Genomic DNA, 21,717 nt, shown 5'->3' with positions numbered 1-21,717 from the left:
ATGAGTCTGTGGTCTGGGAAAGAGTCTGTAACAGTATATAAAGACCAATGTTGGGCAATTAATTATATAGTTACTTCTTCAAAAAAGTTACTGAGTTATGCAAACAAAGTTTTTTGCAGCTGTTTACCTAAAAATGCAGCCAAGGCGTTTTTTTAAATAAACATTTCAAACTATTTACAGAACAATCAGCTGTTCTGCATCAAATCTGATGCCACACAAATTATTTGTGTCACTCCAAAAATAATTTCTGTCCACTATGAGATGAAGGAGAACAACAGCCTGATCCCTGCAGGCCTGACAGCAGCAGATGTATCACTGCTGTAACACCTGTAACACTCAGCAGTCGCCTCATTGTTCTGACACACACAACAACACTACTGACTACACTACACACTAACTACACACTAACTACACACTAACTACACACTAACTACACAAGATTTGCGCTAAACGTAGCAAATCTCTCACATCTCAAACACGTCGTCACTCCTAAAACTTCCCCCTCCCTAAACATTTAAATGCCATGTTGCCATGTCATTTTTTGATTGGTCCACATGGTACATTTTTTGCGCATTTGCGCACACGCACAGCTTAGAGGGAACATTGGTGGGGACTGAGTTGCTTTTGGAGCTAGCCCTGAAGAGGACACCAGGGAGCTTCATGTTTCAGCCCTGGAGGCTGATGCTGAGTGGAGGAGGCATTACCAACTTCAGTTCACTATGTAATGAGCTAAAGTCAGTAGAGACAGAGTCAGGTATACAGAAGGCCACACAGCCTCTCAACATCAAGGTTTTAATTGTTGGTAATGTTACTCTGTCTTCATTTTCCTAAAATAACGTCACCTCCACATTGTTTGTGAGCAGATGAGTGGAGCATCCCGGCTTCATTTCCAGGTTGGACAGACGGGTGGGCGGACGTGCAGGTTTATGGCGTCGGGTAGCTCTCCGTCCTCACAGCGGACTGTTTTTGCACACTACTGTGTGCATCCGTCTCCCTGCGCTTCCTCCCTCCATGTCGGCTTTGGCGCCAGTTCGCCTCTGCACATCATGCCTGCTTACGCTGCCCACTTTTGTCATGAAGCTGAACTCGTGATCTAATGCTGTGTGTGTGTGTCAGAGCAGATTGAGGATGACACTTGAAGCTGCTGTTGGAAACCCGTCTGCTGTGTTACCCTCTGCCTCTTTGTGGCCCTCCTGTTTCACCTCCCTCGTGATGACCCTGCTTCAACAGTGTTATGAGGTATTGTTTCATTCAGGAGCCTTAGACCACTGCACAAAGGTGGATTAATCTGCAGGGGAAAACAGTTCCCAGGAGAGTGCCTACTTTCAAGTGTTTTAGGAAATTACAAAAAAACACAGATGTTTTGCACCAAAGGGCAGGGAGCTGGGAGTTATAGACACAAGTAATGAGACATGCATTCACAACTGATTTAGGTCTTTTCATGTCCTTTTTTAAGCTGAGTTTTAGCGAGATTTCCTCTCTTTGTCAACAGTGGTGCTTTCATCTCTGTCTGGTTTGATTTGAAGCTGTGTTTTTATAAGATATGACAGTTTCTGGCATTCTGCGGGCTAAGGGCTCCGGCTAACAGTTACACATCCTGGGTCCTCTCTGGATCCAAGGACACACTGGAGAGATTACGTCTCTCAGCTGGCTCGGGAATGCTTCGATATGCCCCGGGGCAGCTGAGAACGCTGGCCCAGCAACCACACGAACCCCAATGTGCAGCAGAGGATGAATGCATGGATCATGTTTAAGCTACTAACATGTATCTGCATGTAAATCCTCTGATGTGGGCACAATTTTCATTTTGGAACAATTTTTCAACCAAAACCAGACACAAAGCGATCAGGTGTCAGTTATTCAAGGTCAGAGTATTTGCTGGGTTTAGCCGTCATGCTGTGAGTGGTTTGACTGAGGAGCCGGCGCACTCGTGAACAAAGCTTCTCTGTCTTTTTGAAAGGCTGAAACTTCTGTTTAAAGCCCACCAGCAGCTTTTCCACTCACTGAGTTGTTGTTTGATGACATAGATGACTGCGTTTAAATTGTTTGCTTCATCCGGTCTAAAACACGAAGACGTTCTGATTTCAGTGAAATGAACCTGCAGGAACGTCCTCGCGTGTCAGAGGCTGGAAACTGCTGTTGGTTAAATAGCTTAAACAGTTCTCATTTACCTTCTGTCAATTAATAGACTTGCTTCAGCTCCGCCAATGCCCTCAAGCACACGTGAATACAGACTGAACTCAGTGAACTGCCTTGTTGTTGCCCTTGAGCAAGGCACTGAACTGAGAGAGAGAAATAAAAAGCGTGTGTGCTGACTTGTTTACGTAGTTACATAACCTCATCTCTAGCCCTGAAACGCAGAGAGGGTGCCAGAGTTCCTCAGCATATGTTAAAAGGAGCTTCCCCATCTGTCTGCCTGCCAAAAAGCTCCAATCTTAAAGGAACAGTTCGCTTTAAACGTCGTACGTTTCTGACCACCTTTAAGAATAGTTCTTCTCAATAAAGCCCTCCTTATGTTGTTTATATTTGTTGTTAAATCATCAGCAGCTACTTCTCATTTCATAATATGAACCCACTACCCAGTTAATGTATGGCATCTGAATACTCACCAGAACAGCACCCTCTACCAGCTGTGAGTAAAACAGCTATTTGATGCCTGAGATCCTCAATCCGGCTTTAAGTTAGTGAGGAGGGACCATCCCGGGGCTCCGGTTCATTCTTACTATCTTTTCAATTCATGACGTGATGTCCAAACACAGTTTTCCAACGATGTAATTACTGGAAAAGTAACTCCAACAACATATGTAATAGAACAGAATAGCCCTGGGTGCTCCACATCAACTGTGTGGAATGAAATATAAATAGTAGAAAGCAGGAATAATAACAAAGAGGAGAAATATGCACAAAATAAGAGAAAGGCGCAGATTAGAGGACAGGTTAAAAATATTAACCTGAGACACCGACCGGAGGGCAATAGGTCAAACATGTGATGGGCCTGGCTTACCTGAGGCAGAAGGATCTGGCGATGGCCTCCAGGGGTGGCAGAGGGCAGCCAGTGATTTTTTGGGTGGTGTTAATTACGGTCTGTGCAGCCTTCCTGTGGCCCCTGCCTACCAAACACCGGGCAGCAGGAGATGACGCGCTCCACTGAGGAGCGACAGAGGGCCAGCAGCAGCTTCTGCTCCAGGTTATTCTTCTTTAGGACACAGAGGCGCTCCCTCACTAGGGCGATGGTGTTGTGGGTCCAGGCGAGATTAGTGGAGATCAGGAAGACAATAAAAAGGCATAAAAAACACAAAGATGAACGTTAGTTGGGATCTCCGTGCCGCTGCACCCAAATCTACCTCTGGAGGGTGTGTGACAGCAGGAATACAGGAATAAATGGGGTTTTTTTTAGCTGATTCTTTTCTGTATATTAACTTTGGTATATTTAATGAAACCACACAAAGGTTACCTTCAAACTATAGTACTTTTTCCAACAGCTCCTGTTTCTCAGGTGGATTTATAACTCTTCTTCTATATGAAGAGTTTGAAGCCTTAAAACAAAGTCAAACATGAGCGATTTGATTTGGATCAAAAAATAAAGGAAAACAAACTAACAAAAATAAGACTGTGTGAATGATTACTGTTTACAGTGAACTACTCATCCCATAATGCACTGCAAATCCCAGATTCCATATCCAGTGACTTCCAGACGTTATCCTGTTTATTATCACAGCCTTGCACGATATTAGCTTGAACGTGTTTGTGTTTGTGTGTTTCTCCATGGTAACAGCCAATCAACCAATCAGAGAGGTTTCAGTTGTGATTTTTGGATCGTGTGTAGTGTCGCTTCTTCAGTGACACTGCAAAAAACAGACTTGTTGTTAAAATGAGGTCGATGTCGTCGTGTGATGGTTTGCACGTTCACCTAAGGAGCAAAAACTATCAGCTTTGATTCTGGGAGCAGGAAGAGGCACTAATCCCTGTGGCATCAAGAAGGACGCCCAGCACAACAATCTGCCACATCAAACATGTGGGATGAGTCTTTGTCAATCATTTTTTACCTTATAAAGTGGTGGTTTCTACAGGAGCATCACAGCTCATACTGGCTCGTACTCAAACCTCCAGAGATCATGAATGACATTTTGACTTCCAGAGTCTCTGTGTTGAGCTTGTATATTGTGGCGGAGGTGTAGTCCCTGGCTCAGCTGCAGGGAAGGGGTGGTGCCAGGCAGGTGAGTGGACAGGTGGTGGTGATGGCACAAACAAGCTCTGTACTGCTTTTAGTGACGCGAGCAGTAAGGAGGGAAGGTTCTTCCATCAGACAGTTTGCACAACGCTGAGAGAGAGAGAGCGGTCAGAAGTGTGTGCCAACCCAAAAGGGACATTGCTGTGGGTCGATAAGAAAGCGTGTGTGTGTGTGTGTGTGTGTGTGTGTGTGTGTGTGTGTGTGTGTGTGTGTGTGTGTATACAGGCCCTCGAAGTGGGTTCAGACTGCTTCTTTGTACACGTTGTTTCTCCACGAGTGCAGGACACTATTCATAAAAAATTCAAACTTGATTTTTGTTCACAGCGATTTCTGAGATATGTCATACTTTCTATGGCTGATTCTCTTCAGAAGGAATCGTGGCTGCAGGTAGCACGCAGATTAAAAGGAGATCTTCCCTTTGTGGCACATTGAAGTTTTACCCAGAAAGCATGTTTTAAAGTTGTCCTCTGTGCATTTTCAAAAACAGAAACATTCCAGGTATCATGTTCGTTTCTGTCCGTCCACATCATAAGCGTTACGTTGGTGCTCTTTTCCAAAGGTTTTTCTTTCTAAAAATGTTCAAATTACAGAAAACTTAAAATATTAACATGTAATGAAACTGGTTACCCAGCGATGAGCACACCTTACACTGCGCAAGGTCAGTCTCTCCTGTGGGATTGTGGGTGTTTTCCTTCCCTGTGGTGCATACTGAGGGCGCCCAGAAGAACTGAAGGCCAAAGATGAGCAGAAGATGCTTTGATGACAAAAAGCTGCTTTAACTGCAGGGACGTGTTTCCATTTTGTCCCCGTAATGTAAATCGATGTATGAATGAAGACGTGGTTTAAGACGGAAGTCTCTGGAAAGTTTTACTGTAAGTCAAAGATGTCAGCCAAATGTTTGCTCCTGCATCAATATGAGTGTGTTCATTAGGGAATCGCAAATTTAGTGTATCAGTAATTATTCATCACTAAGTGAATAATAGCAGATATGGGTTTTATAGTTTACTGCAACCAATCGATGCAAACGACATTATAACAGATTCATTTAGAGGAGCACTTTGCCATCTTTCAGCCTGATAGAAACGCAGGGGTTTCAATCCCCTCTGCTGACTTTCATAATCTACAAAAACTGAATCTTTTTTTAAACTGAAAATTATTTTCTTTTTGTCATTAAAAATGAACAATAATGGAGAAAATAATTAGCCAATTCCAGCAGACCTTCAGTGGTGAAGAACTGTCGGCTTCTCGTCTTTTCTCACATCTAAATGTGACATCAAACTGAAAGCTGTGCAAATGTCTGAGAAGCGATTTCTCCGTCTAATGGATGTCCCAGTAATGACATCTAAACTAAATAAGTGCCTGGAGGTGTTTTAAAGATGACATAAGCCTGTTGTGCAAGTTCTCAAAGTGAAAAAAAGGATTTGGGGTCATGAGAGTAATAACGACATGTTTTTCTTCTTTTCTTGTCTGTTAGTGTAATAAATGTGGTGAATATAGGGATTGAACCAGCTAAGATAATTCTTCCTGCATTTTCCCACACAGCAACATCCTTGCTGTTGGTCCAGCCAGAACATGTGCATGGGCAAAGCTTAACTAAGGTGAACTCTGAATCTGCACTTGAACATCGCACCAAAACACACCTAAATTTGTGTCGTCGGTGGACTTGAAAATGGCACATTTCAGTTTTGATGCTGTAAAACAAAGACAGGGAGCTGTAAGAAGCTGCTGAGCTCCACAGAGCAGCTCACGGGTCTCCATATTTAACACTAGAAGCATCATCTTTGACATTAGCGTCACTTTTAAACTCTATTAACGGAAAATCATATTTAGTTTTTTTTTTCTACAGCCATTTTCTCTTCTTCATCGTTGTTCACTGTGACTTTGCCTCTCTGCACTTGTTAGGATCAAAGCGCGACACCAGGCAAACACACTGCGTTATGAATACACACACACGCGCACACTCAGTATATGCAGGACAGTTGCCGATGCAGCATGAAGGAGCCAATCCTGTGATGTCATACGCTTCTTAGTCGTAAAACACACAAAGAGAGTGTGCGGCGCCGTATACTCTGTGGAAGGAAACGTCCTTTAACCCTCCAACTGTCATCTTGCCCTCCCCCCCCCACTCCCCTCCTCTGTCCTTCACATCTTTTGTAATAAGTGTTGGGGGTCCCACGGGAGACATGCAGTGTGTGTCCTCCATTGGCATGGCAGCGAGGTGTTGATGAGGTCCCGCGATGGCAGACGGGGGGAAGAGTGTGTTCCCCGACCTCAGTCTCCTGAGGGGTATCTCTCTCTCTCTCTCTCTCTCTCTCTCTCTCTCACACACACACACACACACACACACACACACACACACACACACACACACACACACACACACACACACACACACACACACACTCACTCTCTCTCTCTATTTAAAGCTGAACTCATTGATTTATCATTCAGCTGTAATTTGGTTTTATTTTTGAAGCTTTATTTGTACCTCATGTTGAAGAGCCAACAATTCGTGCAGATTGTCTAAATAATAACCACATTTTTTTTGTTACAATGTCAGAACAAACATCAGCACATGCCAGAGCTCTTGCTACATGACAGGATTATGGTGCAACCTTCCACAAGGCAGGAAATCTAAAGTGTCCCCGGAGACCGTGGGAGTGTCCTGTGTGGACCTCGATGCTGTGCACTTGGTTTGTTTTTGTTGTTTTACTTGCTTTTTAGGATTAGCAAAGGATTCTGCTTTGTTCTGTCTCACAGTGAAAAGTGTCAGGTTGGGTGTGACATCTCCTTCACACTGATATCAAAGCCTGGATCATGACAGTCAACCACAAAAGCACACATTTAGGGTAACAGAGACATGCGTGAACTTCACTATTATTTGATGCATCAGGACTGAGAACAGCACAAAATTCAAATAAACATGATGAAGAAAGCATCTGCATTCAGCAGGTGCTGTAAAGACAGCTGTAATATATCTCTGAGAAGCACAACTGGGGCAAAAATACAGTACAATGAACAACAGCAGTGATCGACCAAGCTACAGCAAGCCTGTGAAAAACCTGGTGGGGAAAACACACAGAGACAGAAAGCTCTGAGAACAGCATGATTCCCAGAGGGACTGAAAGGTAACAAGTATGTTTCCTTCTTAGAAAAATGGTTACCATTGATACCAGATCAGCTGGATCCCTGGATACCCCCGGAGATCAGAGAGTGCACCACATGCCTGGAAGGAAACCTCAAGAGGATCTTGTCACTGAATCCCTCAGCTACAAGAACACCGTCCAGGTGTTTGTTGCTATGTGGAAAACAAGGAAGGTTGTAAACAGCAACTCATGAACCATTTGTGTCTTTGACGGGAGCTCAAATGTGGCTACAACCAGACTGTCTAATACAGTCGGTCCCACATTTATTTTAAAAAAAAAAAAAAGTCTTCTGCTGCTGCCGCCCAAAGTTTAATGAGAAATCAAACTGAGCTTTCCTTCTTTATTTGTGTTTTCTCCTTGCTGAGGTCGATTCTCCACTGCCAGCTTTCCTCCTGCAGTGCAGCAGTGCCACTGCAAATATTTAAGAATGAGTGAAATATGATTCGTGTACAATGAAAGATATATCAGGACATCGTCAGCATAGAAGTAGATGACAATATTATGTTTTCTTAAATATAGACGAAAGCGGATCTATACAGAATTGAGCCACAAGTTAAGCTAACAGTGTTAGAAGAATGGTTACCAATGCTGGCAGATAAATGACCTGTTAGGTAAGATTTCATCCAGTTAAGGCAGAACCACAAACACCCGTACATTTCTCAAATTGAATTCAAGGGAATGATGTCTGATTTAAATGAGTTGGCTTTAAATTATCAAGGACACCAAGGCTGAAAGTGAAACAGGCTCAAAGTGCAACACTGAAGGTAGATAAAGTGGGTGGATCATTATTGAATAATGTCAAATTTACACAGTGCAGCCCGCCTACATTTCTCCTCGAGAAGTTAATTTCATTAAAAATACTTTGGTTATTTAAGCTCAAAATTGCTTTATGAAGCAGAGGCAAACCCGGCTTTATGAAGCGCATCAGTAAAGCAACATTTGGGGAAATTCACCTGTGCAGCACTGAAGCCCAGATATGGATAGTCTGGCTACAGCAGATACTGTGGCTCTGTGCAAACATTTCTCCTGTAAAGATCATTAAAACAAACGATGTTTTGGGACCTTTTCAGGTCTTTGGAGACCTGATGGTGCCAAACATGCTCATCTCAGAATCATAGCAGCTTCCCATTTGCTACATCCAATTTGTTTTGATGATTTTTATATTTCACAACTCTGAACACCTTTTACCATCCAAAGACCCCGTTGAATCAGAAGATCAATCCCTGTCACGTGTTTCACGGTCCAGGTGTAAAACAATGAGGGGCAGAGCTGTCACTATCAGATCAGCTTCGTCATCACAACAAGACAGAGCTGATGTGTGCTGCCCAGTCAGAGACAGACGGCCTACTTCCCCCTCTCCAAAGAAAAGCAAACCATAGAGGACAGAAGAGAAAGGAAAAGATGAAAAGAACGAAAGAACGAAAGAGAGAAAGAGTTGAATGTCAAGCCCACACTAATTGTTTCTATTTTAAAGAACTGAGCTGCTTTCAGACTGATTTAAGGAAGTTGGTGCAAAAGTGACCTAAAAACAAAGCAAGGAGCCAGCTGACGCTCACTGATAACACGCACAGACAGAGAGAGAGAGATCGTACACACAGACGCACACTCACACACTTACAGACACACAGACACAACGATAACATTCACACACATATCGTGATGTAATTAAATGTAAATTCTGATTGTCTTTTGCATCAGTCGACCCGTCCTGATCTTCAGAAAATTATCAGCTTCAATAAACACGCAGATAATAAAGGAAAGGGAAAGAAAGGAAGGAGGAGAAAGGAAAAAAGCTGAAGAAAAGGAGAGAGACGAGGAGGCAGAACAGTGAAAGGCAAAAAGGAAAAAGAAAAAAAGGTGCTTTTGTTTGCAAAAAGCTGCAGCTGTATCGGCCTTTCTGCAGATTTACACTGCCTCCTGCAGGAGGACAAAGACACTGCAGGACTGACACCAACAAAAAGTGGAATAATAAAGAAATATTTTATAAATGAAATTAAAATAAGAACATCTGAACCACTTACACTCAGTGTAGACTAGAGTATATGTTGAAACGCAGCTGACCCTTAAACTTCTAAAAAAAAAATGTTACCAAGAGGACTAAAACACAAAGAGTGAATCTGACTTCAAGTTTTCAAACATGCAGAGATCCTGTGGCAAATGAGAGGGACTGTTTATTCATGCTAAGCCCGAAGGTTCCCTCTGCTTATATGTAAAACACAGCTTTCTTATATTATATTATATTATAAAATTATTTGTTATTATAAATAAATATTATATAATATTATAAAAAAATATTAGAACCTGAATTTTTCTGAAGTGTAAACATAAAACCATAAAAGAAAGGTGGAGATAAAGGAGACCGCTCTGCTGCCCATAAAGCTTACTTTAGGTTCCTCTTCAGTCACTTTCTCTTCTGGAGTTTGTTAAAAGAAACAACAGAGGAGGAGAGTTAATAAATGAGCTTGATATTCCTTCCATGGGGCCACACTGCCACTTGCTGGACGGTAGAGGAACTGCAAGAGGAGAGGACACTACAAAACTGCCTGACTGAATGCATTGCTGATCACTGCTTCACATTAAGAAATCATTTTAAGAACCTGATATTTGAAAAACAATAATTTGGTGTCATCTAACCTTTTTATGAAAACACAGTACAGTAATATGGATGGATTTATGGCTCAATTTAATCTAAGCTGATGGTCCACTCACAGGTCGGCACCTCTCATCAGTCTGTCCCCAGTCCTGCTCAATACATGTTGTTTAGATGCGCGTGAGAAAAAAAAACTGAGCTTTTATCAGCTTCAGAGGGCGATTGTGGCTCAAGAGTTGGGCGTTCGCCTTGTAATCGGAAGGTTGCCGGTTCGAGCCCCGGCTTGGACAGTCTCGGTCGTTGTGTCCTTGGGCGAGACACTTCACCCGTTGCCTACTGGTGGTGGTCAGAGGGCCCGGTGGCGCCAGTGTCCGGCAGCCTCGCCTCTGTCAGTGCGCCCCAGGGTGGCTGTGGCTACAATGTAGCTTCATCACCAGTGTGTGAATGTGTGTGTGAATGGGTGGATGACAGGATGTGTAAAGCGCTTTGGGGTCCTTAGGGACTAGTAAAGCGCTATATAAATACAGGCCATTTACCATTTCTTTGTCTCTAGTAATGATTGAGGGAAACCAAACACAAAATACATCCAGCTTTTATTAGTTTTTATAGAGCTGATCTAACGTCACGCCAGAACTGGCTAATAAGGATTTTAACTTGGCAACCGGGACATCTCTGTCTGTAGAAGAGGTACAATAAATAGCAAAGTGTTCATTGCCTCCAGGACTGATCAATAAAAATATATTCAATATTTTTGGCAGACACACTGCAGTGAAGGAAGCCAGAGGAGAATCTTTAATGTAAATCAGTACTACACCACCTGTCATAGCGGTCCACAGTTAGGGCCAAAATCTGAGATCGGTTCAGTCCAAGATAGAAATGTCTGGGCAGCATTCATGCTCCGTTATGTGCAGGTAGTCTAGTTTTGTGATGCTTTGTTTTTCAAATCATTCAGTGTGTGAGCTTAGTCTGGTTCTTGGAGAGATGTCACTGTTTCTGTTATCTGTGATCAGTGTGACCAAATCAGGCTCTAATCCTGATGTCATCAGAAGACAGACATATCTGTGAAGGACTGAGGTTTATTGCCTTCAACATTTCTGAGCCTTGACAGTTTGGGTCCATCTGCTGAAAAAGAAAATGAAGTTTGTCTATGTCTATGAAACTGAATCAGAGAGAACAACATCAATACAGCCATGGATCCTCTCTGACATCACAGCAGGCTTTACTGACAAGAAGACCAAGGATAGCGTGTCTGTTTGCAAACAGTTATACAAATGCATGAAAGAGTCCAGTGAATCAAATCGGAGGATCATTTATTGTAGCAGAGAAAAGGCCACAAAGGATCTCCGGTGTCAGGGTTTAGAAATCCAGAGCTTAATGATGCAGAAACTGAAGGGAAACAGCGAGGGGAAGAAGTTGTTTTTGCAGGATTCACAGGAAAACATGAGAGCTGAGTCTCGTGAGTAGACACACTGATTAAACAAGTCACCGATCATAACAGAGAAGCTCGGCAGCAAACTGTGATCCATGCTGTGAATCCACCGAGCATTTTCTGACGCTGGAGGAAGCAAACTTATTCAAAATCGACGTTCAATATGGAGTCGTATTTCAGTTCCTCCACACCAGCAGGTGGCGGTAAACCACCTATTGATATTTGTCAACGCCAGAAAACAGGAGGAACGAGCGGTCCGGCTTCATCCAGCAGGAGTTTTCTCTCGTTTTGTGGCTCATCTAAAGGTAAGCACCGACCTAAATTTAGCCTGAGCTCAGTTAATCCCGAGTTTAGCTCCTGAAGAGGTCTTCTGCTGCTCTCCTCGGTGCTGCCGCTGTTCTGCATTATCTGCTGATGGTCAGACTGACGTGTGGGAGGTGCCCACAAAGCAGAACAATACAAATAATAATTAAAGAAAACACCGAATATTTCGTCTTTAAAATGCATTTCTTTGCTTTTCGTTTTTAACGCCACACAACAGTCCGCCGTCGCGCTGTTTTTCTCAGAAAAGTCTCTTTCGAGCCGCAAAGCTACAGCCCGATGTAGGTGTCCGCGCAGATGCCTGTTTAGAAATTAGCCAGTGTCCATAAACTGGTCGGTTCTTCCCAGTATTCTTGTTCTTCCCACACACGCGTTTATCATTTGACGATGGTCAGCTCCGCACCTAAAGAGACAGAACCCGGGGCCTGCTATCTGCACAGACCAGCTGGAGGTTTAAGAGGAGCTTGGTTACACTACTGTAGTGCCAAAAAGCGATTTCCAATGTTTCTGTGTGTTTTTATGTGCAATATCTTTACCTATGTTGTTAAATAGACTTCAGTGAACAGGGTTTACAAAGGGGTTCTATATAAATTTTTTAAATGACCTGTTTTTCAAGTATCTTTATAACTCTTTGTTGTTGTACTTGCATATCATTTATGAGGGATACATTTAGCATATGTTTCACATATGTCACATAACACACATAAGTAGTTATTGATAGCAGTTTAAATACAAGCAATCAGTTTTTGGCAAATACCGGAAATCAGAGTTTGGCAGACGATCATTTTTTGGCACAACGCAGCAACCGAGCACAAGCGGCAGGAGAGACGAGACAAAATAGAATACGTAACAGTGGTACAGAAACACACTTCTGTGCCCTTTTCCCCTCTGTAACCGTGGTGGAATACAATCGTTTTAAAAACCGAGGCACACCTGTGCTCAGGCTGAAGGTGGAGGGTGTTGGTTCCCCAGCCCTGCACTTTGGGGTCTGTTAGTCAGAAAGTGAAGCATCCAGTTGCTGGTCAGTATAGAGTTGATTGATGGTCAGCTTAGAGGAGAAGGTGGTATTCTAATGAGCTGTAATGAACAAATAGCATTCAGACATAAATGCTTCTTCCTATTTGAGTCCAGTGATGATGAGGGTGGGATCAAAATGGAGTAACTTTGTGACAAAGTTGGACAGCTTTTGTTCTAAAGGTTTGGAGAGAGTCTGTGTGTGTGTCTGCATTCACTTTGTTCCTCTAACAGAAAATCAATGTGCAGATGTTGATTCCTGCAGTGACTGTTGTTCTTCATCCTGTAGAAACCATCCTGCAGCTGCTGGAACAAATCACTCCTTTTAATGTTTTCTATTTAGAAGATAATTTTTATTTTCTCTGCTTCTTTTTGTCAGGGATCAAAATGATGTCCTAATCCTTAAAGTTCTGTTTTTGTGTCCCAGCAGGAGAAGAGTCTGACGGAGAAGCCGAGGAACATTTTTAGCCGTTAGGACTGAACTCAGTCGCTACAGAGGAAACAATGAGCTCGACACAAAACGTGAGAAAAATATCTCAGTATATCACAGTACTGTGCGCAAGTCTACAGCCTCATTTCTTCATATTTTGCTTCCAAGCACCCAGACATTCTTGTAGTTTTATTGTGATCTTGAGCATTTTGTGCAATATCTGAAAGCCATGTCCTTAAAACGTAAATTAAAACATAACAGAAAAGTGGTCCAATACAGACTCCAGTGAGGAAAGCTAGGCGGTCACAAGTCTGCTACAACTATGCATTGTCATTTGAGATAAAGTTCAGCTGGAGGATGATTGAAGAACATTAGAATAGTTCCCAGTTAGATCAGAGCAATATTTTTCCCTAAAATTCTCATCCCTGAAATTCTCATCCCTTATTACTAGGGACAGTCCAGTAGAGTCATTTCTTAGTCGACTAAACAAGGAAAAAATATTAGACTGACTAATCTAAAACTAAGAAACATTTAGATATTAAGTTAAATTTAAAAAAGTTTAAAGTCAAAAACTAATGACAAGCCATCGATCACATTCTTCAACAATAAATCCAGCAGTTTAACTGTGCCGCACCTCGCATCATTCATTATGACTATTACACATTATACTCCAGACAGACAACGACATACCGATGTTAGATATGATGTGAAAACACATTACTGCCAAAGATGTTCACGTATCACTAAAACACGACAAACTAATATCCGAAAAATGAATAAACTGAGACTGAAAAGTACAGCGCATTGTGCCACACGTTATGAATGATGGACCTGGTTTCAAAGTTTATGATGACCACTTTGATAAAAATTAAAATCTAAAATAACAAAACGATTAATACTCCTCCAGCTTATCGATTCAAACATGGAACCATTCCCAGGTTGGCCAGTAGGTGGCCTCCTCCCAGATGTGCCCAGCTGGAACACCTTTCAATGTGGAGGAGTCACGGCTCTACTCTGAACTGCTCCTGGATCACTGAACTCACACCCACCTTCTGGATAAAACTCATTTCTGCCGCTTGTATCTGTGATCTCATTCTGATAGTGTTAAAAAAAGGATGAGACTTAGATTAAACAGATTAGATTAAGTAGGGCTGCTCAATTAATCGAATTTTAATCTCGATTACGATCTGGGCTTACGAACTGAGCCGATTATTAGCCCCTCCCTCGTGCTTTACTGTCGCGCTGCTCCGTGTGGCAAATCGAGCGCACCTCTCTGCATTTCGAACACGTGTCACAACAATTAAGAGCAGCGGTCTCCAACCTTTTTTGCGCTACGGACCGGTTTATGCCCGACAATATTTTCATGGACCGGCCTTTAAGGTGTCGCGGATAAATACAACAAAATAAAACCAGTACTGGTACCGAAAAAAGAAGATTTATTCATAACACACGTGAACAGACCCAGGAAAACCGAGTAAACGATAAAATCGATAACAAAATAACGCTGAAAACCGATTAAAAACCCTGAAAACCATACATTTCACACCTGAGCCTCAACTCTCACGGCCCGGTACCAAACGACTCACGGACTGGAACCGGTCCGAGGCCCGGGGGTTGGGGACCGCTGATTAAGAGGACCCGAGGGAAGCTCGGAAAGCTAAGCAGAAGTTATTTGGAGAGGAGAGTGACTGCTGTTGGTTGAAAAGAGAGGTAAAAAACTTCAGTGGTGTGGAAACATTATGGGTAGGTGGAGTCAGACGTGGATCAAGTAGACACAGTGTGTAAACTTTGCTACGGTGTCGTAGCTGCACCACAGAGCAACACTGCAAAGTTCACTAAACATAGATGTTTACATTTTTCATTGATTTCTTATATTGCAAACATTTGCACTGTTATCAGTATTTGCACACTATTTTATATTATGTTTTGACAGTCTTTAAAGTCATTATTCAATACATTGTTATTGTTAAATAAATATCGTCAAATAATCGAGATCTCAATTTCAGTGAAAATAATCGTGATTATCATTTTTGCCATAATCGAGCAGCCCTAAGATTAAGTGACTAATAAGTCTGGTACCGAGTGGTGACGGCAGTCGGTACTCATTGCCCATATTGTAATTAGCATTGCTACCAAATGCACATTCTTGTTTCAGCATCAGGTGTACAAGGATCTATTATTAGAAACAGTCAGAAGGTTATCTTAGGTTGAATCAGTGACCTTTAACTGGCCGTCAGCATGAAAGGTTGTCTGTTTGTATGTGTTAGCCCTGCAGTAGATTAGTGGCGTTTCCACAATATAACCCTTAATTCTCCACCACAACCCTGTTGTTGATAATTGGCGGATGGATGGATGTTCCATAATTGCGTTTCACTCATTACCTCATTTTGTATCTCTGTCACTGCAGGACCAACATGGATCAGGAAGTCAGCGCTCTCAGGAGGCCGACAAACCTCACAGAAGAAAGGGAGAGAGAAAATACAGCTGTGATGAGTGTGGGAAGTCTTTCACACACATGAGTAGCCTAAAAAGACACCTTGTCTTCCACAGTGACATTAAACCATACAGCTGTGATCAGTGTGGGAAGAGTTTCACCCAGAAAAGCAGCTTGAGCATGCATAAATTCATCCACAGCATTAAACCATACAGGTGCGACGTGTGTGGAAGGTCTTATACTCGATCTGGACATTTAAAAAGTCATCAAGTCATCCACAGTGGAGTGAAACCATTCAAGTGTGACTTGTGTGGAAAGTCTTATACTCAAGCTGGACATTTAAAAAATCACAAAGTCATCCACAGTGGAGTGAAACCATTCAGGTGTGACTTGTGTGGAAAGTCTTTCACTGAGATGAAGAGCCTAAAACGACACGAAGTCTTCCACACCGGAGCTAAACCATTCAGCTGTGATCAGTGTGGGAAGTGTTTCACCCGCAAAGAAGGCTTGGAAAATCACAAGCTCATCCACAGCGGACTTAAACCATACAGCTGTGATCAGTGTGGCAGAGCTTTTACTTGCAGGAAAAATTTATGGATTCATCAAATTACCCACTCTGGAATAAAGCTATACAGCTGTGACGTTTGTGGAAAAACGTTTAGTCATCTGGGGAGCCGAAATAAACATCTGCGCATTCACACCGGGCAGGATGTGTGCTGCTGTGATCTGTGTGGCAAACGCTTTGTTACATACAGCAACTTACAAATCCACAAACTTACCCACACTGAGGAGAGACCTTATAAATGTGAGCTGTGTGATAAGGCTTACAAAGCTCCAAATTCCCTGAAAGTGCACCAGAAGAGTCACACCAGAAAGAGACTGTACAAGTGCAGTTACTGTGACGTAAGTTGTTGGGTTTTTTTTAATCTTGTTGTTTTAGGCTGGTTGTTTGGACGACCGCTCAGTAAACTGTATTATGTAATGCATGTAAATGCAGCACTGGGCAATTCGGACATTGTTGTTTTCACAGTCATTATAGAAATCAATGGTCGCTCATTCGTAGTGCTAAAGTTGATATTGCAGTATTTAAGGTTGTGTTGGTTTCAGTATTATTATTTCTGCTCAGGTGTATATACAATACACATTATTTAAGTATCATGAAATAAAGTTTAGGCCACAGTGTTATTTTAGATAAAGCGCTGCTGATAGGATTGTATGATTGTATGATTTGCAGTGTAATATCAGAACTGTTAAAGTATTTGGACTAATATGTTAGTGTTAGTGTAATATTGTAGTTGTATTAGATTGATATTCATCAGTATTGTTGGATTATTAGTATTATACTATTGTATTACTATTGTAGTAACTGATTGGACTTCAAGTATTTTGGTGGTAGTAAGTAAGTAAAAACTTTATTTATATAGCACCTTTCAAGATAAAAATCACAAAGTGCTTCACAGAAGCTAAAACCTAAAAATAAAAATCAACTAAAAGCAAGTTTAAAAAGATGGGTTTTTAGCTGTTTTTTAAAAGCGACCACTGAGTCCACAGATCTCAGGCTCAAAGGGAGAGAGTTCCACAATCTGGGGGCCACAGTTCCAAAAGCTTTGTCGCCTTTTGTTTTCAGCCTCGTGTGCTGGACAGCAAGCAAGCCCTGGTCACATGACCTCAGGGACCTGCTGGGAATGTATGGATGCAAAAGTTCACTTATATATGTTGGTGCTTGTCCATGCAGGGCCCTGAAAGTCAAGGTCAAAACCTTAAACTGGATCCTGAATTTAACGGGGAGCCAGTGCAGCTGAATCAGCAGGGGTGTGACATGGGAAAACTTGGAGGACTTGGTCAGAAGCTTTGCAGCAGCATTCTGAACAACTTGCAGACGATCCAAAGAGGCTTTACATAAACAAGTAAACAAAGAATTACAGTAGTCCAGACGAGATGAAACAAATGCATGAATGACAATTTCTAATTCGGAGCGCGATACAATGGGACTCAGCTTAGCAATGTTTCTCAAATGATAAAAACAGGAGCGAACCAAAGATTTTACATGGGCATCCAAAGTCAGAGCTGAGTCAATACTAACACCAAGGCTCCTGATAGACGGTTTTGCAAATGTAGCAAGTGGACCCAAGTTTTCCATAACACTAGGTACAAAAGTTTTAGGAGCACAAACAAGAACTTCAGTCTTCTCCTCATTTAGTTGAAGAAAGTTTCCAGCCATCCAACATCTAATGGAGTCTATGCACTTGTGCAAAATCTGTAGCTTGGAAACATCATGGGGCTTAAAGGAGATATATACCTGAATATCATCTGCATAGCAGTGATACGAAATGTCCTTAAAAGTGCTCAATAAGTGTTGAAGAGGAAGTAAATACAGTAAGAACAATAAAGGCCCCAAAACTGAACCTTGTGGCACACCATAGGCAAGAAAAGTAGAAGAGGAACTGTACTTAGAGGTAGCCACAGAAAAGGATCGTTCATGCAAATAGGATTCAAACCAGTCCAAAGCAGCCCCTGATATACCCACCCAGTCTCTCAGCCTATCTAGCAGAATATGATGGTCCACAGTATCAAAGGCGGAGGTCAGGTCCAACATCAACAGAACGGAGCATTCTCCTGCATCACATCTCATTAAAATGTCGTTGGAGACTCTAAGAAGTGTAGTTTCAGTAGAGTGAGCTCTACGAAAGCCAGATTCGAATTTATCCAGAATGCTGTATTCATCTAGAACAGCTATAAGCTGCTTAGCCACAACCTTTTCTAAAATCTTAGAAATGAACGGTAATTTTGAAATCGGTCTGTAGCTACTGAGAAGAGAAGCATCAAGCTTAGGTTTTTTTAACAGTGGGTGAATAACAGCATTCTTACAATAAACAGGGACCTGACCAGAAACCAGTGAGGTATTAATAATTGTGAGCACACAGGGACCAATAGACTGAAAGACATTTTTAAACAAAGATCCAGGTAAAATATCAAGAGAGCAGGAGGATGCTTTCATTGAATTAACCAACTTGACCAGCTCAGGTAAGGACACAGGTAAAAATCTTTCTAAAATTACAGGCCTAGCTTGAGTTGGAGCAGACAAGAGAGACACAGAAGGAGAGATACTGTTCCTAGTATTGAAGCACTGGCGTGGCAGGACTGTAAATTACATTAGTACTGTGTTGCAGTGATATTTGGTGGTAGTACGGTACAGTGGTACTGTAGTAGTGTTGTGGTATTATTGTAATATTATGTGCAGGTACTACAGGGAGTGCAGAATTATTAGGCAAGTTGTATTTTTGAGGAATAATGTTATTATTGAACAACAACCATGTTCTCAATGAACCCAAAAAACTCATTAATATCAAAGCTGAATGTTTTTGGAAGTAGTTTTTAGTTTGTTTTTAGTTTTAGCTATTTTAGGGGGATATCTGTGTGTGCAGGTGACTATTACTGTGCATAATTATTAGGCAACTTAACAAAAAACAAATATATACCCATTTCAATAATTTATTTTTACCAGTGAAACCAATATAACATCTCCACATTCACAAATATACATTTCTGACATTCAAAAACAAAACAAAAACAAATCAGCGACCAATATAGCCACCTTTCTTTGCAAGGACACTCAAAAGCCTGCCATCCATGGATTCTGTCAGTGTTTTGATCTGTTCACCATCAACATTGCGTGCAGCAGCAACCACACCCTCCCAGACACTGTTCAGAGAGGTGTACTGTTTTCCCTCCTTGTAAATCTCACATTTGATGATGGACCACAGGTTCTCAATGGGGTTCAGATCAGGTGAACAAGGAGGCCATGTCATTAGTTTTCTTCTTTTATACCCTTTCTTGCCAGCCACGCTGTGGAGTACTTGGACGCGTGTGATGGAGCATTGTCCTGCATGAAAATCATGTTTTTCTTGAAGGATGCAGACTTCTTCCTGTACCACTGCTTGAAGAAGGTGTCTTCCAGAAACTGGCAGTAGGACTGGGAGTTGAGCTTGACTCCATCCTCAACCCGAAAAGGCCCCACAAGCTCATCTTTGATGATACCAGCCCAAACCAGTACTCCACCTCCACCTTGCTGGCGTCTGAGTCGGACTGGAGCTCTCTGCCCTTTACCAATCCAGCCACGGGCCCATCCATCTGGCCCATCAAGACTCACTCTCATTTCATCAGTCCATAAAACCTTAGAAAAACCAGTCTTGAGATATTTCTTGGCCCAGTCTTGACGTTTCAGCTTGTGTGTCTTGTTCAGTGGTGGTCGTCTTTCAGCCTTTCTTACCTTGGCCATGTCTCTGAGTATTGCACACCTTGTGCTTTTGGGCACTCCAGTGATGTTGCAGCTCTGAAATATGGCCAAACTGGTGGCAAGTGGCATCTTGGCAGCTGCACGCTTGACTTTTCTCAGTTCATGGGCAGTTATTTTGCTCCTTGGTTTTTCCACACGCTTCTTGCGACCCTGTTGACTATTTTGAATGAAACGCTTGATTGTTCGATGATCACGCTTCAGAAGCTTTGCAATTTTGAGACTGCTGCATCCCTCTGCAAGATATCTCACTATTTTTGACTTTTCTGAGCCTGTCAAGTCCTTCTTTTGACCCATTTTGCCAAAGGAAAGGAAGTTGCCTAATAATTATGCACACCTGATATAGGGTGTTGATGTCATTAGACCACACCCCTTCTCATTACAGAGATGCACATCACCTAATATGCTTAATTGGTAGTAGGCTTTCGAGCCTATACAGCTTGGAGTTAGACAACATGCATGAAGAGGATGATGTGGACAAAATACTCATTTGCCTAATAATTCTGCACTCCCTATATAGTATTAAATTAGTGTTGTTACAGTGTTGTGGGACAGAGATGCTTTTCATTTTAGGCGACGTTCAGGATACAAATGTTGAGGGATTCCCTGACTTACACTGTCTTTGTGTCTTTGTTTAGAGGCAGAGCGACACAGATGGATCCAGTTCTCAGCCCTGTTGTCACTGTGGTGCTGTGAAACCGTTTTGTTGTGACCTTTGTGGAAAAGCTTACAAGAAGAAAAAAGGCCTGATATGGCATCAGCGTAGACACACTGGACAAAGACTGAACTACTGCAAACAGTGTGGGAAAGGCTTCCCCACTCCAAGTGCATTAAAGCAACATGAACTCTTCCACAATGGTGTGAGAGAGCACGTTTGTGACCAGTGTGGGTCATCCTTCATCACTACAGGTGACCTTAAAGTGCATAAACGCGTCCACACAGGAGAGAAACCATACAAATGCAGCCACTGTAACAAAAGCTTCTCACACTCAAGTAATCGTAACATTCACGAACGTGAACATGAGGAAGACAACTACATGGTTTATCAGCATGATCTTGCAGAACTGAAATCACTGGATCACAATGACTCTGAAGAGACAGAAAGATCCTCTTCTGGTTTCAGGGTTGGACTTAAAAACCTTGAGATCAGGCTCCACAGAGTTCAGATGGAGTCTCCTGTAAAGAGTGTCAGCTGATGTCACACTTGGATCTGATGAGCTAGCTCTGAACCCTGAATCTTAAATTAAATTTCAGCTGAAAACGGCATATCCAGAAGAACAGAATATACTCAATGATTGAGCATGCATCCAGACACTACTGTCTGTACTTTATTCTATTTCTGTTGCTTGTGGGTCTCAGTGAAGATGTCCACGAATGCCTCATGTTCACCAAACTAACTAATACTAAAACTAAGGATATTTCCTCTGTATTGTTATTGTTATTAAGTGCTCTATGGCAGAGAAGAGGGCTCCACTGAGGGCGGTGAAGGCTTCCCAGAGCGTCGTTGGCAGCAGCGTCCCCGCCACAGCAGACACGCACACCGACTGTTCTTCCTACACTGTAAACATGCTTCTTCTTATACTGTAAATACTCTATGTGGAAGTTGAGTGCAGAGCTCACTCGATGTAAATGCATGTGCTGGAATGACAATAAACACCTTAAACCCATGAATGTGCCTCTGTCTGCTCTGACACTCTTCAGTAAGCAGTGTTTTGCACGAGTGGAACGTTTGATTCCAGCTGGAGACACGAATCCTTTCACGCAGAACAACTTTAGTGTTACACTAATATTTTTTTTCTAAAGATCAATGCTCATAAAAAAACTAAAT

General features: G+C 42.2%; 1 protein-coding gene across 2 annotated transcripts; it reads left to right on the top strand.

Annotated features, from left to right (window-relative positions):
* Window positions 1-11,600: 11,600 nt before the first annotated feature.
* Window positions 11,601-21,556, top strand: LOC146662751 (uncharacterized). 2 transcript variants are annotated; one of them, XM_085419363.1, is made up of 4 exons: window positions 11,601-11,701; window positions 13,159-13,253; window positions 15,569-16,498; window positions 20,528-21,556. In XM_085419363.1, exons 2-4 carry the CDS (start codon window positions 13,236-13,238, stop codon window positions 21,083-21,085), a joined length of 1,506 nt encoding a protein of 501 aa, XP_085275489.1. In that variant the 5' UTR covers window positions 11,601-11,701; window positions 13,159-13,235; the 3' UTR covers window positions 21,086-21,556. The 2 variants fall into 2 exon arrangements, with proteins under 2 accessions (XP_085275489.1, XP_085275490.1); XM_085419364.1 differs by having other exon boundaries at window positions 11,611-11,701; window positions 13,162-13,253.
* Window positions 21,557-21,717: the final 161 nt, after the last annotated feature.

The sequence above is a fragment of the Rhamphochromis longiceps genome, linkage group LG9, assembly GCF_057381845.1.
Source record: "Rhamphochromis longiceps isolate RC_006_pf linkage group LG9, R_longiceps_female_GT1.1, whole genome shotgun sequence".
NCBI classification, from domain to species: domain Eukaryota; kingdom Metazoa; phylum Chordata; class Actinopteri; order Cichliformes; family Cichlidae; genus Rhamphochromis; species Rhamphochromis longiceps.
Note: the sequence above shows the minus strand (reverse complement) of the source record. Positions and strands in the feature narration are given on the sequence as shown.